This window comes from Aptenodytes forsteri, unplaced genomic scaffold (genome assembly GCF_000699145.1).
Source record: "Aptenodytes forsteri isolate BGI_AS27 unplaced genomic scaffold, ASM69914v1 Scaffold252, whole genome shotgun sequence".
Classification (NCBI taxonomy): Eukaryota; Metazoa; Chordata; class Aves; order Sphenisciformes; family Spheniscidae; genus Aptenodytes; species Aptenodytes forsteri.
Genome location: NW_008794281.1, coordinates 1,029,038 through 1,045,676, shown reverse-complemented (window position 1 = coordinate 1,045,676; position 16,639 = coordinate 1,029,038). Strand labels below are relative to the sequence as shown.

The following is a 16,639-nucleotide window of genomic DNA, read 5'->3' as shown; positions in this document are numbered from 1 at the left end:
GGGCCTGGGCCTGGGCCTGGGCCTGGGCTTCCACAGCCGGCGGTGGGGGGTGAGAAGAAAAGAATGAGGGGCGAAGGGCGGGTAATGAGCCCGGGGAAGCAGAAGGGCGGGAGAAATTCTCCTTTCTGCTCTTGCTGAGCGACCGACCTGCTCGATCCCGGCTCTTCCACCGTGTGGAAACCTGGCCCGGAGTTGTGAGCTTGTGGTTAGCCCTGTTATTCTGGCGGAAGTACTGAGCTGGATTGCAGAGTGCGTTGTTCTTGGCAGGTTATTCTAAACTTGTTTGAAGAGGTCGCAGTGTTCATAATTGCATCTTAATTTAAATCAACGTTATGTGATATTTCTAAATAGGGTTGGTTGCATTCCCGGGATCATACAGTATGCTTTTGTTTCTGTGAGTTGCTTGTGTGCAGCGTGAGTTTGATATGAAATGAAAATAGGTGCTAAAAAGTTATTCTTCCGTCTTTACAGGTTTCACGGCGAGGGGTATCAGGAGGGGTATGCTGAAGGCAGTCACGTTGGAGTTGCTGAGGGAAGGAGGTATGGATCGCTCCATGGTGCCAAGATTGGGTCTGAGGTAAATGGGAAAATACTTCAGAATCGCAATGTTCTTGTCATTAGGAAGTTACTGCAATACAGCAACTGTTGGGCAAAGACTGATATATTGGTAGTCTGCGGCCTGCTATGTTATACCGCTTTGTATGTGTCCAAGAGGGCCCATAAAACTAGTCTGAAGGTGATATTTTGATTTGAAGAGTTGAATAGTTGGTTTGGTGTTTTCTGAGCTTATTTGCTCTATTAGATTTTGATCTTTTTTTTTCTGAAAGGGAGGATAAGAACAGACAACTAAAATCAAACAAGCTTGCTCAGAAAAAAATGATGATGGACTGTACATTTGTCTTTGTAACCCGAAACTGTGGCTGAAGGCCCCCCTGTACCATCTCCTGTGGCTCAGCATTAGGGAAAAACATGGAACATTGAGACGCCTTGGGTGGAGAACCATAAAGGGGCAATCCTGGGTGTCTCTGTTGCGCTCTTTGTTATTTCTAATACTGGGAGAGTTTGTTGGTTGAGGCATTGTTATTCTTCAGTACATGGAGTGAGTTCTGCGCGTTGGCACACTCACGCGATGGCGTCCCTGAATCAGTAAGCCTTCCTAGGAACGAAAGGACTGGAGAGTGGTGGTGATGCACATTAATTTGTCTCGTATGTCCAGCTCAAGTTTATCATAACACAGAGTGTGTTCAGTGCTGTACAATGTAGTTATAGTATTTTGGGACCTGAACTGGATTTTTTCAGCTTTGATGGGAAGCTGTACTATAGGATTCATGGTAGGCCTTATTTCAAGGACAGTGCCACAAATCTAAATCTATTCGATCTATTGGAGCCCTTTGGGTAATTTGGCAATTTGCCCTTTTGATATTTTCAGGTTTCAGAAAGTTAATTACCTACAGAAAGAACAGTAGCAATGGTATCAATCCATTTTGAAGTGAAAAAGGTAAACGGTCAAATTCTGAAAGGATGGTCATCGTAAAATTTTGGTTTGCATTTGGGTGCGATACAGAGATGTACAGTGATTTTCCTACTTATGCAACTGTGTAGTTCCAAGATGAGAATGTTAAACAGCAGCCTCCAAAGCTGGATAGTTTTATACAAAATGGTCCTAGACAGACCATAATAGAGAAGTGCTCTAACCTACTTATATTGGGGAAGCTGCAGAGGACAGTAGGATTGTAGACAGCGAGTCACGTTAAATGAGACAGAGAGTGACTTGGTTAATCTTAGACCTGTCAGCCTATTTTTGTGTCTTGGGCAAAATTATGATGCTGATCCGATACTGGCCTTGCTTGATAGAGAATTAAAGTAAGACGCTGTAATTAAAGTGTGTCTGTTGTCAGGTGCTGTCAACGAAAAATTAACTGGAAGCCTCGCTTCAAATATGCTTGAGCACTTAGTGGGATGTTAAGTCCCAAACCCGTGTTTGGGCCTTAAAAAGAACCTCTGCTGTGTACTTTAACAAACATAACTAACAGAAGACTGGAGCTACCAAACACTCCCACTCTACTCTGAAGTGGTTTGCAGGCCACAGGAGCTTACAAGTCCAACAATGTTTTGTAAGTTTAAATGGCAGATGTATGCACGTGGACACGTATGGACCGAAGTGGGATTAGGCTGTAATTTTGGACTTAATTTCTCAAAGTCAGCTAACTTTTGTTTCAGGTGTCTGCATTGTTTTTCTGTGAATGCTGAGTCACTTTTGAAAGGGGCTCCAGCCGATTTACCCAGTTGATGCGTTGAAGAGCTTACCTATATTCCTATTTCATTTGCTGTCCAAAGTTGTAATGAAAAGTTCTGGCAGCAAGGCCAGCTTAGTCAGCTCCTCGTGCTTCTTTCCGATTCCGTGTTACCCTCTTGAGTTAGGCTGGTAAAATTGTTTGCATATTAACTCAGAAAAAAAGTGTGGTTTCATCTTTGGTTGACTTGGTAGCTCCCTCAGCCCAGCTGGTACGCCTTTTTGTAGGGCTGTGCGTGGGCTGCTTAAACTGACAGTGCTGCAAAAACGAATACTTACCCAAACACCTTAAATAGGTTGTTTTCTAACTGTTTCCCTGCTACCACACTTTAATAAATTTGGGGGTTCAAAGCATATGAATTATCGCTAGTGTTTTGCAGAATAGCTTTTTATTCTGTATTTTAAATATTTTGTCCTCTGGTGCTAAACAGATGCTTAGAAGAAGTTTTCTGACTCTTGTACTGTGTAACACAGCCCTCGTTTATCCTACCCTAACTTACTGAACTTCCCAGCATAGAAATGTATTTGTATATCCAGTGATTTGTTTCCTGAAGAATGTTTGACTACGTACACTGCATTTATTTTTTGTTCCCTCATGACATTCTGATAAATTCGCAGATTGGCTGCTACCTTGGGTTTGCACTGACGTGGCAGTGTCTGCTCCAGAAATGCACGGATGAAAAGAACGGGTAAGGTTAAAAAAAATTTACTGTTCTTTTAATACTGTTTCAAATTATGGTGTCCCGTTTTGCCTCTTCCCCAATACAAAAGAAATACTGAAAAACAGAAGGAAGGTGAGCAGGGGGCCACTAGGGTGGTATCATATGCTGGGCCATGTGATACTGAAAAGAGGATAGGGAACTTGGTTTTTCAGCCTGGAGAAGAGAAGACAAGGGAGACACCTAGTCGTACCACATAAGGGGAAGTTCTAGGTAAGGTGGAGACACGTTCCTTGCAGAAGTGCACAATGGAAGGACAACAGGCAATTTTCACAATTTGAAACAGTTCAAGTTCTAATGGGGCATAAGAAGAAGGTCCTTCCTAGTGCAAGCAGCTGAGCGCTGGGACAAGAGAGACTCCAGAAGCTCCATCTCTGTAGATTTTCGAAATCTGATTGGAGATGGGCCTGAGCAACCTTATCTAGCTTTGAAGTTAGTCCAGCTGCTGCAGAAGGTAGACTAGATGATCTCCAGCTGTCCCTTCCAACCTACATTTTTCTATGACTTTCATTCTTTTCTCCATAATTTCTTTTCTGTCCAGTTTTGATTAATTTATCTGACAGAACTGCCACCGTACTGTCAGCCGTTTTGATAGTGTTCTGGTGAGCTTTTTTTATTGCATATCTTTATTTCGCTCAGTCATCTAATCAATATTTCTGAAGGTTCTTGAATGTTTCTCAACTTTTGGCAGGTAAGCTAAAAGGGAAACCTTAACTTTGTCAGTTGGGCTACAGCTTAATTTCTGATTACGGCTTAAATATGTATCAAATACACACTCTCAGTAAGCTAAATGGGAGAAGTTGAATTAAAGGATGGAGGGCTGGGTTCTACGCTCTGAATTATTATATGTAAGTATTAGTATAATTTTCATATTCACGGATTGAAAAAACCTGTAGTAGGCTCATTGGTTTTTCTGTTTTGATTTGATTTTTTCTTTTTTTTTTTTTAGCAAAAAGATAAGGGCTCTGGATTCATTAATAGGGATGATTCAGAAATTCCCATATGAAGACCCCACTTATGATAAGCTACAGGAAGATCTGGAAAAAATCAGAGGAAAATTTAAACAGGTTTGTAGGATTAAGTTGTTATAGCACAAAATGGTATTAATTTCTGAAATAATTTAGTCTCTAAACCTGCTTCAAACCACAGTATTTGTGCAGAGCAATTATTGTTCTCCTTTTGCAATCATAGTAAAAATACTTGAAGTGAATTAAGTGGAAATACTTGATAGTTGAAAAGTCCCCAACTGATAGCAAATGCAAAATAAAAGAAAAATATTCTTTAAATGAAAATTGAAAATATTACTTGACAATGAATTACAAGTGGGACCAGAAGAAGAGAAATGGAGGAATTGGGAGTTCTGTTGAACATTCTTCTTGGAAAAGAGACGCTTTGAAACACTTTCATGTATTCTTTTTTAGGTTTGTTCAATGCTAAATATTCAGTCTGATTTTAGAATTGGTACTGAAAGATCTTCATTAACATTTTGAATATAACAGATGAAGATAAACATGGATGACCAGAGAAGAAACATTAAGAGAACAGATAACTGGAAAAGTGTTTATCTACTCTTACTTTAAACAAAATCAAAATAGCGAAGAGGTGCTAAATATTAAAGGAGAAAGGGAAAACCATTGAACTTGCAATAGTACTTCTCATATGTCATTTAGCATTTATTATCTCCTGGTTTTATTTAGATCGCTGAGGCACCAGTGTGTAAACCTGTTAAATAGAAATATTTGCTTTAATTCCTCACTAGCCTTGCACTTACAGATTAATTCCTCAAAAGGAAAACATATGCATTTGCAAAGTTTCCTTATTTAAAGGGTGTATGCTACTTAAAAATCTGTGTATGCAGATCATTCAGTTTACACAATGTGTAGATACTGTAGGTGAAGCAAAATATAATCAATTGCCTGCAGACTTTGCAGTAGGAAACACTTTTGTGCGTAAAGAGTAGAATGACAAATGAAGTCAGAATGTGAAGGAAAAAGATTAAGATAACTGCTCATAAAGTAGCTGCAGCTCAGAACATGGAATTTGCACTTTCCACGTGTTCTGCAGACTGATGCAGTGTGGGGGGGGAAAAACCCCACCAAACCCCGCCAGAAACAAACCCAAAAAGCTAGCAATTTAAGAGCTCAATGAGAGAAGTGTGACTACCAGAAGAGTTGTGATACTGATACTAGTATTTACTAGTACCTTTTATGGAGGAATAGCTTTTTATTTTCCAGTCTTGAAAATATCCTCTTTAGTCTCAGATAAAAAAAATGGATGCCGTCAGCTAAATGTATTCAACTATGTTAGTTTAAGAGAAATACAGTCAATTATTTTACCTGAAAAATGTTTTAGGTTGGGCTGCTAGATGTCTTTGCATACCATTTGCATTACAGTTAGAGAATGAATATATACTTTCATCAGCTGTAACGTATGCATGTCTGGCTAAGTCTACATGGCATAGTGTAGCTTCACAAAGACAGATTTGACTACCATGGCTATCGGAAGCTGTACGCAGGGTAAGCTCTCTCAGGTGAAGGAAATGTTTTAATATGGCCATATCCTTGGCCATATCCTTGGCACTACTTTGTGCCATTTAGACCTCAATTTTATTTTACTTCTACAGCTTTTTTATTATACAAGAAAATAAGCAACTTGAATTTTTAAAACATTCACTGTGTATTCACATCTGGGATATGAAGGACGTGCATTCTGCTAAAATTTTTGGATTTTGGCCTCTGAAGATGATAAAGTTTTCCTGACTGTATGGAGGGGGTGATGTGCATATGTATCGATTTATTTCAAAATAATCTTTTAGTTTTTGTCTGTTTCCTGAGTATGCAAGTATGCCAATGTCAGAGGCTTTTGTTAGTAACTGGTTGCTGGTGTACTTTGTTTGTTTAATTACCTTACATGTGTAAGTGTTCAAACAGCTTTGATACGCATAGTGAGTGTCAGGGCCATCTAGTGGAGGAGGTCGTTGTATTGTGTAAGAAATAGATTATAAGAGTTCACAAATATTTATATAGATAGAAGTTGTTAAAATAGAGAGTACAGAACATGTAGGCATGATACAGCTCTTCTAATTAAGCGGTGAATTTCTTTGAAATAAAGTAATATTGAGGTAGGATTGATTTGTAGCTTGTTTCCTCATTTGAGACCTTGGAAGGGACATGACAGCGTTGATGGTCTCTTCATTTAGGGCAGTTTGAGTACAGTTGGCTTTTAATTGTTATGCAGCTAAACCACTGGGAACCAGAAAGAGCGCTAAACTGCAAGTACCTGAAAATAGAAGCAAAATAAAATAGCATACCCTGTAATCTCAGTAAATAGATGGGCACAAAACAAAAAGATCACATACTAGAGAAAAGAAAGCTAATTTGACTTTATAATCACTTCAGAGAAATCCCAATTTGAAAAAGTTGTCTCTGCATCCACAAAGCAGTTTATTTTTGCAAATCAAAGTATTTTACCTGTTTACTTCAAATTAATGAAAGGTACTAGATAGTCATCTGTGATTAACTTTGACTGAAAATATTTTTTGTTGAAATCCATGAATTATGCTTTAAATAAACTCCCCCTGGATCTTGGTCTAAAAAAGGCAGTTTTGTTGTTTTTCTGAATGATAGTACAAAGAGAAGTAAACGCTGGAGGTCTAAGTATTTGTGTTTTAAAATGCAGCCTTTTTTGGAATCTTTATACATGGTTTACAAAAATGTATGTAAAAGCAAGGGAAGGAATGTGAGAGCTCAAAGTCTCTGAGAAGCATTTGATTAATAGAAGTGTATGATATGTAAGTTATATGCAAAGTGCTACTCTAGCGATTGTATCAAAAACAAAAGTATTTTTGTTCCACTAAGGAGAGGAAGGATCTTCGCAGATCAAGCAGTCAGTGACTGTTATGTTGAAAATTGGTTTTGTGGCTAATTTTCTTGTATTGCTTTAATTTTATTTATAACAAATTAATATTGTTAGAATAAATTATTATATAAATATATATACACACACACATATTTAACTATAAAGATTGTAGCAACCAGGATTTCAAACTGGGATATGCCAGGTTTAGGGTTGCCTGTTAGGTCTTTAATTTAGCTCCATATGTGTGTACATACTAATGGAGTCTCTTATTCCACGAGTCTGTATTTTTCTGAATATATTCTGTTTCATGATGGTGTTTATTAAATGAGGTACGGTTAAAAATTCTGTTGGATATGTAGTTGTATACTTTCTTCGGTGCCAATTTTTTAAACTGTTTTCTGCAACAGAGTTGGGGGGTTTTCCGTGATGTTCAGGGCTGTAACAGTGCAGTCTTCACAGCATACCGTAGGGGTATTTCTATACCTTATTTACAGCTAAGGAGTTAAAGCCCAGGTTACATCAAGAATACTGATTTGCCTTAACTAATGTGAGATATCTAATGTGACTCGTTCCAAATAATCTTGCATTTTGAGTACTTAAATACTTCAGAATGTGCTTCTTGCCAACATCAAGAGTGGCTGAGTACCTAGCTTTTTTTGCATGTTTGTATTTTTGCCTGGGTTTCTCAGATCAGTCACCTAGAAAATTAGGAACTTTACAGTTAGCAAACACCTGTGAAAGGTGTGTGCTTGAGCCAGCTAGAATGCTACTGGGGGGGAAAAAAAAAATCCATCAAAATTTTGAAGACCAGTATTCAATTTTGTGATATATAAGTGTATGGTTTATTTTCTTTCGACACCTTTCCTGTTATGTTAACATCTTCCTAAAATCTGTAACAAATGAAAACAAATTCTTACAAATGGCTTCATTAGTTTCACACCCTGCTTACTCATCCCGAGTGGTGAATGGTCAGGACTCTGGTGGAAGCAAGCGTTACACTGTAATTAAAGACTCTGTTGGAAGATCTGTGCACAGAGAGGCTGCGTAAAGCTTCTGTGGACTATGGTCATTCAGACATTTCCAGGTTTGAATGCTTGACTGTGCAACTTAAATATTGCTTTAAAGACTGGGTGGAAAAGATACGGGAAAAAATGCAATCTTGTAGATTATAATATTGGTTATTAATAAAGTGGGACATCGAGATTGTGGTTCTGTGCTGTATTGTCAAACAAGTTTAAAATTTTGCAGAAGTACTTGATCTGTTAAGAACAGTTAAGATAGAAAATTTCTGCTAAAATTATTGAAGTTGCTAAGACTTAGAAATATGTTGCTGTATTCACCACCTCTAGTTACTGCTCAGTAGATAGGGAGGAATGTTTGAAACATTTAACTTACAAATTTCTGACTTGCCCAGGCTGCGCTCTAGCTTGATTTCTTTCTTCATGATCCCCTCTCAGCTGAAGCTGTAGAATACAGGATTTTATTAAAAGGTGGATACAAAGCTAATTACTGCTCATGTATTGAAGTCACCGCAGTCCAGAAGACTTCTAATTTTTCTTTCTATGATACGTGATGAGTACAAGAAATAGTGAGTTTTGAGGCATCAGCAGAGAAAGGTAAACTCTGACTGCAGTGAATTAATTCCCTGCAGAATTGCATGCTGATTCAATGCTGTCTCATAGCCATGGGATCATTAACTGCTAGTACCAAATCAGCCATCACTAGAACATGTAAATCTGACTTTGTAGGCTATCGGTGTCATTGTACTACATCAGTACAGTAAAAAAAGTAGGATGGAGTTTGTTAAAGCCTCCTGGTAAAATTCATGAATAAAACACTTGTTTTTAGTGTTTGTTAGCAGCAAACTTTCTTTCCATTTGTTGTAAACTGTAATGTGAAGGGGATCAATTTCAGCTTTGGATAAACATCTGTAGTCAACAGAAATGGGTGAAATAAATCAGAAAAAAATCTGAGTATGCAATTGTTAGCTTAAAAATCAACCCTATCGGAGTAGTCTGGCTTATTCAATCCTATTATGGTTTTCTGAAACAAGGTTATGATAATCTACATGTGGATGTGTAAGGAAAGTCTGGCTTCCCAGTTTGGCATGCCTTGTTTGGTTAGCTGACTTTGTGATCAACCTGCTGTTGAGGTATGAAATATATAAGCAACAGTGTGTTCTAGTATGCACATAGAACCTGTGCAAACTCATGTTGCTTTCTGGATATACGCCATTTAGAGAAAGAAAAATAAAGACTGGTTTAAACACTCTGTTTTTGTAGGATTATTTTTGTTGAGTAAAGTACACATTTTGGTCTGGGTCTTTAGGATTTCTAGAAAGGTAGCACATTTTTATTGGTTATTTTTAAATAGATAGATTACATTCACATAAAATTATGAGGAGTAATTTTTCAGTAGATCATTTCCAAAATTTATAAATATATAGGTTTTGGGTTTTGAAGAGATGCAAGAGAGAGTTTGAGCCCTATGATATATTTATGAATGCTTATATACACTTTGGCTGTAAATACAACTTCCTTTGTTGGAACAAAGGGAGATCTGTCTGTCAAAAGTCTGCCTGCACCCCAATATTCCACAGTGCTTTAGAGTAAGAACGGATACCCTTTTAAGATATATGACTTACCCCACAGAAAGAGATCAAATAATCTGAAATTTTGAGGTTTTAAACCTATAAATCCTGTTCTGTTTACATCTTTTTTGTTCTGTATGCATCTACATCCCTTTTTGAGTCCTTTCTGAATGTAAGTTTTAATACCCATCTCCACATTAAGGTATTACAAGAAAAGAGCATTAAAAATGGAATCTTTTATTTATAAAAATCATGCAACTACAGGCCTGGATCTAATATTTATTTATTTACTCACAAGCTGCCGAAGTTGTGTATTTTATTAAACACAGCCTTCTGTTTCAAGATCTGATTTAATAATCTTAAATTCTTGTCTAGTTTTGTTGTCAATTGAAAGTGGGTGCCTTCTCCCTGGGTGGCTTGTTTGAACATTTGGGGGAGGGGGGTTTAATGATGTCCTGTAATTACTCGGCAGTATTGCATGCTCGAAAGAGAATGCTGGTGATATTAATGTCATTTTCTGGAGATAAAGGTGTGGGCAAGCAAGATGAGGATAAGACTCCTTGTCAGGGTAGTTGCTTTCTTAAACAATTTCTGCAATGATAGCAGCATGAAGCACTAAACATTTTTGACAAAGTGCTGCTGTTGGTGTGCCTAATGATCTGAAGGATATAGTTTGAAATCTGCTGGAATATTAGAATTATCTGAAGTCCTTCTGGATTAGAATCTTTATTTCTGATGGGAGTTCGTTCAGGGCCCTCCAGAGAAGGTTATAAGAGCTGGATCAGGCAGACAGAGCAATGTGCGTGTGATACTGTATCTCATCCTGATCTTCTTAAAGAGAAGGGCTTTGGTTTGAAACAAAAGGGTTAATATTTCTACTGTGTTATAATTCTTCATATTCTTGATGCTACTCAGTATGAACGTTACTGCCTTTTGAATACTGCCCTTTGCAACTTCTTACGGCAATGGGTTCTGCTCTAACTACAGCCTAAAACTTCAGCTTTCATAGTTTAGCAAGTAACTACGAAGATTCTCATTTTACAGTCAGCCAGAGTTGTTGTTTTAATGGATAAAGTTATGACAGTACACATTACCATGGAAATGTATATATCACCAGAGAAAATGGAGATCTGGGAGGTGTGAAATGAGCTCTGCGGCAAGTTTCCAGTTGCAAGTTTTGGTGTCTAGAATTGACCTATAAAGGCCAACTAGAGCAATCTGGTACTGAAGCGCTTCAGTGTGTCCCAGCGTTTGGAATTGCAGAACCAGCTCCACCTCTGTTGACATTAAAAATAATAATAAAAAAGCTTTGTGCACTATTTTGAAAGCGATATAACTCCATGCACTCAGACTTTTCAGTTATTTTCAATTGGTTTCCTTAGCAGAGACAAGAAGATCACTTGGAGCTCTTGGATTCTTTGGGTTTGTCTAGACTACGCTGTGCAATAGGGTGATACCTGGGCTAAAATTAAAGCCAGCTTAATGCAGCAGAAAGCTGCTAACCCTATGATGTACAATGCTGTTAAATATCCAAATAAGCTCTTACACTGCTTATACAGTTAGTTCATTTGTAGCTAACTTGAATATCTCTTTGGCATAACGCTGTGAATGTTCCTACCTTAATCACAGGAGTGTTTATTCCTGAAGTGTAATAATTACATTCTTGCAGCATTTTTCATCCTAAGATTCTTTAAGTACTTTGCAACTCCTGAACATACGTACAGCTCTACCAAATGATGTAATACTATGTGGGAGGAAACTTACCTGAAACATAGCCAACACAGGAGACTTTGGAAATCTTTATTAGCATAAAGCGGTATCCGTTCATTCTCATGTGAAATATATGAAAGGTAAAAAAAAATCAGCCATAGTAAGTGCCAGTTGATTCTGAAGTGGCTTGTTATATGATGTTTTTAATTGTTCTATCGTATTTCATACACGTGTGATTGACCAATAATATAGCATTCTGTGTGTCTGGTTTTGGCATGGCAAAATTGCCTACAGAAGATTTCTGAATAGATATAAGAAATAGCATATAGCTTTTGTCTTGAGAAATTAGAAAGCTTGATTGTAGTTGTGCAGAATTTGTATGGATGGCATCTGAAATAGTGGTATACTGACTGAAAGAATTAAACTGATATTTGTTTATAATAAAATTAGAGTTTACTTTTAGCAAAATGTTTAGGCAGAAAGAAGATTGATTATTGAGTTTCTGCATCCTGACTGCTCTAGATAGAATCAACATCAGTATTTGTCACTGTCTCTCATTTTTTATTGTTTAGCAGCATATTTTGCTGCTTTATCTCAGTGTAATAGTAATTACAATTTTTAACCTTCAGCATCTTCAGGATTCTGGGGAATAATCAACACCACATGGAATCTTTCTTGGTTGTAGGAACTGTGAGTCAGCAACCCTTTAATTTTTTTAGTTGCAGCTATTGTTCCAGCAGCAAGCTTTAGTGCTATTGTCCACTGTTTGTCCAGCTCACGTTTACTGGACTGTGGGAACGGATTAGGGTTTCATGGCTTTTTTTTCCTTCTTGCATAAACTCTTGATCAAAGACATTCCTTGGATGACAAAACACTGTATACTGTGTCACACAGTCCTGACCAGACTGCACAAACAGTAGTTTAAAAACACATGCCTACATTGTTCTCTAAACTGGCTTTTTTTTTTTGCAATGTATGTGCAGACATTGAATTTTTGAGACCCCATTTACCTCCTTTAAAAAACACACATACAGAAGTTATTGTTAATAAGCACTTGACAGCTTCTGACATACAAGTAAAAAATGACTATTTGAAACTAAGAATCGATATTCCTTTAAAAAACACACATACAGAAGTTATTGTTAATAAGCACTTGACAGCTTCTGACATACAAGTAAAAAACAAATGACTATTTGAAACTAAGAATCGATACAATAGTATGTCACTTTTAAGCAGAGCTAGAGGTGATGTCTGCAGTGTATTTCCTTCTTGAGGAGACCTTGGGTTGTGGTGCGGTTAGTCAAGTGCACTGTAAACCTAAAACCACATAGGCTTACGGCATCATTTTATGTGTTGTATCCAGAACACCTGAGTAAGATGGAGAATGATTTGAGCACAATTTGGGAATTCATAACCCTACTTCACCATAGGTACATTGTTAGAACTGCATGTTGAGAATCTGGCTCGTTATAGTTGTATGTCTTGCTCTTGTTTTAAGTTCTTTTATGCAATAAGATGAGGAGAAACGTCACAAAAATCCAGTAGCATCATTATTTCTCAAACTACTGAGAAACAAATCATGTTACAGAAAAATATGGAGAGACTTTTTCAAGGGGCTTTGATTTGTGATTTGCCTGAAATTCTTCAGCAGGAGCATGGGAGAAATGGAAAGAGATCCCTGAAGATACCTTAAGCAGGTTTACAGAGGGATTTAAAAACATGGAGAACTATATTTAGGTGATTGGAAAGTTGTTTGAGGATGAGAGAACACTTGTTTCCACAAACATGTGAGGCTTTGCATATGCTTGTTTGATTTTGCAGCACTGTTGAGCATATCATGCAGGAGTGAAGGCAGATGAACTCTTTCACTTATATTAGAAAGATACTGTCCATAAGGGAGGAACCTTCCTGATCCTTTGCAGTCCAAGGGTCTCCATGAAAAGAGAAACCTGAATTAATATGTGGCTGAAAGATGCGTTGTCTAAAAGGAACAAAGTGGTCATTGTGAATGACTGAAACAGCTACAGAAATACTGAGTCAAAAACATGAAATAAATGTATTATGTTTATAAGAAATAATGTTTACTTTTGAGTAAATAATTGCTGATGCCTTCTGGAAATCTTGGGAAGATGTTATGGCTGCGCATATAAAAAGAACATAGCTATGTTTAACAGCATGCATTTGCTGAAGATCTGGTCTTCATATTTAAAGTAGCCAGCAACCAAATGTAAAGAACTATGGCCTGTGGGTGTTCAAGGAGCAAAAAAGCTGTTCAAAAATAATACCCTGTATTCAAACGATCTATAGTGATAAAATCTAATAAAAGGAAAAATAAAACATTAAAAAGCTCAATTGTCCGTTTCAGACAGTTTACCATCAGAGTAGTGACTTAGGACACTAGGTCACTTGTTCGGTGCTGGCTCAGGTGAGTTGTCGTAATGCTCTACTGGTGGTTTAGTGGTCTTTGTTAAATGATTTGCCCATCTCGGCCCAGCTCCTTGAAGACTGGTGCTACTGTTACAAATAACATCCTTACGGTGGGTAACGTGTTAGCTGTCGTAGGAGACCGAGCATTTAATGGAGTATAGCTTGCGGGTGGATTAACACAAGTGTCCCAGGGCAGTCAGGTGGGATGGATGAAATAACAAAACCGCACCACTCAGCAACGTATAATCTAAAATTTACTTACTTAGCAGGTTGGGAATGGTGAGTAGATAGCAATTTCCATTCTGTGATGCACACACTACACGCACAAATCAAACGCCTAGACCTTCACCACATGGACCCAGGAGAAGAGGGCTCCTGCTCCAACCAGTTGACTTGTTGGGTCCTGGCTTGGAGCTTGGCCTGTGCATGTAGCGATTCCTCCTTCGGTTCAGCTCTCTTGATGGTATTAGGTATCTGTACCTGGAGCTCTCTGCAACCCCGAGGGGTTACCCTCTTAACCAGTTACTGCTTTATGTATTTGTCAGCACAAGCGGTCCCAGGCCGTTCTCTCTGACTTTTTCCATATCTAAGGCGAGTTATTGGTGGGGAGGAGGTTCCTGTCACCCTCTGGTCAGCCACCCCAAATGTGTTAGCAAGTGTGAATTTAGCAACAGCTGCCTAATGAAGTTCTTATTTTGCTTCTTTGTTTTCCAGTTCATGCCAGATTAGTCAGAGCTGAGCAGATGTAGTCAAGGTCTCATTTGACTGGGCAGTCTTTGGCTTTCAGGTAGGCTTCAGCCCTTGACAGACATGTTAGCAGAGGAGATTGTACTGTGACCAGGCCATTAGCATATATGTTGAATATGATGGGAATATAATTTTCTACTGCAGTGTCTTCAAGTGAGTGGACAGACTGGTATTCTGGTTTTGAGATGGATCACTGCGTGTTTTTCTTTATCTGAAGTAAACACGAATTGTTGTATTTCTTCAAAGATATTATCCTAAGTAAGAAAAGTAACATAAGCCATAATTAAAATGAGGAGATGAAATCCACACAGATCGATTTCCCCACCACCACCACTGTCTAAGAGGGAAGACCTCTAGCAGCCACTAAACACAGCCTCCTGTGTCCAGAGAGGCAACTTGAGAAAAGTAAAACTGTTGTTGCGTTGGTCTGCGTATGGTAGTGACTGCTCCCTAAAAGCTTGGGACTGTTCTGTGAAGGAATTGATGCTCTGAAGACCACATTGAAAACAGCTTCAGGAGTTCAGTAGAAGTGGTGGTGTGTACCCCAGATCTGTTGCCCACACGCTGCAGGTGGTGCTCCTGCATCAGCAGCGCCCACGCAGAGTGAAGGTGCTGCCTGTGTGCCTTATTCCTGATTTGCTGTAAGCACACAGTCTTTCTGCCAGTAGTTCCCTCTTCAGGTAAGAGCGCTGAGGAAAATGATGGCTGTGAATACTTAGTGATTGCCCTGAAATGAGAGACGTTTTAATACATAGTCTTCACGCAGGCAAAAAGTAGGACGGAACTAAGTAGGGCTCTGCAGATGCTCATGGGATCGCCAAGAAACTATTTCTATTTTCCTTCTTTAATGTCTCTCACATTAAAGAAACAAAAGGGTAACTTCTGCCTTGCTCCTAAATTTGTAGTCCTTGACCCTAAAGAAGAAAATCAGTCTGGCAAGTCTCACATTACTGGTGCAATCCAGTTGACTAATTTGCAATCCCTTTTTCATCATTTGATTGGAATATTGTGTGGAACTCAGTCAAAAGCCAGATGGGAATCTATGTTTGCCATGCCAATGCAATTACTATTAGCAATTATATTTGTGGGATCGTAAAAATACCATGTTTGTCTGAAGAGATACATTTCCCATAAAATGATGCTGGCAGGAATTCATTAAAATGCCATCATTTATAGCTTTACTGCCTTTGTCCCATTGTAGCTTTTCAGTGACGTTGCCAGGAATCTTTATCGGGGTATCTAGCCCACATGCCTGGGTCATTCCTATGACTCCTTTGAAATAATAGCTCCAAGCTTCACTTTCTCCTAGAGTTTCCTATCACTTAAAATGCCAGATACGCTTGAATGTAAGTGGATTCCAAGTTTTTGCATTTTACAGATCTTGTTTATTCTTTAATAAAGAGTATGTGAATTTAAGTGTTCATAAAAGGTCCGAGCTTGTCAATCAGTTTGAATTCAGCAATGGAATTGAGGAGGTTTTTTGGATGTCTTTTGGAGGTTTTTCTGTGTATACGTCTCAATCTGATGTAAGAAAATACAGTATTTTTCTTTAATTAGCTACAGCATAGCCTAGCTGAACATGCATATTTTGCACAGCCTATAGTAAACTGTTTTTCTTGCTACATTCTTGTCTTTCTGCCCTTTGCAATGTGAGTAATACTGGCATAGTTCACCCAACATTCAAATTTAGTAGTCTGCATTTGGAGATGATGTTTGAGAGAAGGAAAATGTAAATAACAGAGCTGACTATGTGGGCTTAAACCTACTTAAGTCACAGAACACTTCAGTCGGTTTAATAGAGTTTGTAACAGAGATAGGAGAGGCAAAACCCACTTAACATGTTCAGCGAAATGCAGGTTTAAATTTCTTATTGAATCATTTTTTTTTTTTATCAGCAAAAAGGTTTTTGTCCCAAATCAAGATTTCATAAGTATGTCTTCACTCAAATTTCAAACGTTTAAAATCAGAGGGGTTAGCCATCAGTGATACAAAAGTGAGTCATTTTTTTTTTCCTGTTTTTTCCTTAAAATATGCTGAAATTTTGCAGAAAGCTGATAAAAGATCTGTGTGGAAAAAATGAGTCTTTTTTGACCGAGTCCAATTTAAGCTTTGGCTTGGTCTGTATTTAAAGTCACTGTGAATCTAGTTTAGATCTTCTTTCACTGCTATACAAATCTTCCTCGGTGGCCTACCGGTGTAACTTGACCATATTGAGGAGCTCCCCATTTCGAATGGAAAGAATTACGGATCACACCATGTACTGATGCTACTTTACCTACCTGATCTATGATTTTA

At 38.1% G+C, this 16,639-nt stretch overlaps 1 protein-coding gene across 1 annotated transcript in view; it reads left to right on the top strand.

Moving 5' to 3' along the window:
* Positions 1–8,054, top strand: part of ORAOV1 (oral cancer overexpressed 1) — a 10,905-nt gene extending 2,851 nt beyond the window's left edge. Inside the window, exons 2-5 of the mRNA XM_009286677.2 lie at positions 472–577; positions 2,912–2,982; positions 3,962–4,079; positions 4,434–8,054. Coding sequence (XP_009284952.1) covers positions 472–577; positions 2,912–2,982; positions 3,962–4,079; positions 4,434–4,502 — 364 coding nt within the window. The 3' untranslated portion in view covers positions 4,503–8,054. The remainder of the gene's footprint in view (positions 1–471; positions 578–2,911; positions 2,983–3,961; positions 4,080–4,433) is intronic.
* The last annotated feature ends 8,585 nt before the right edge of the window (positions 8,055–16,639 follow it).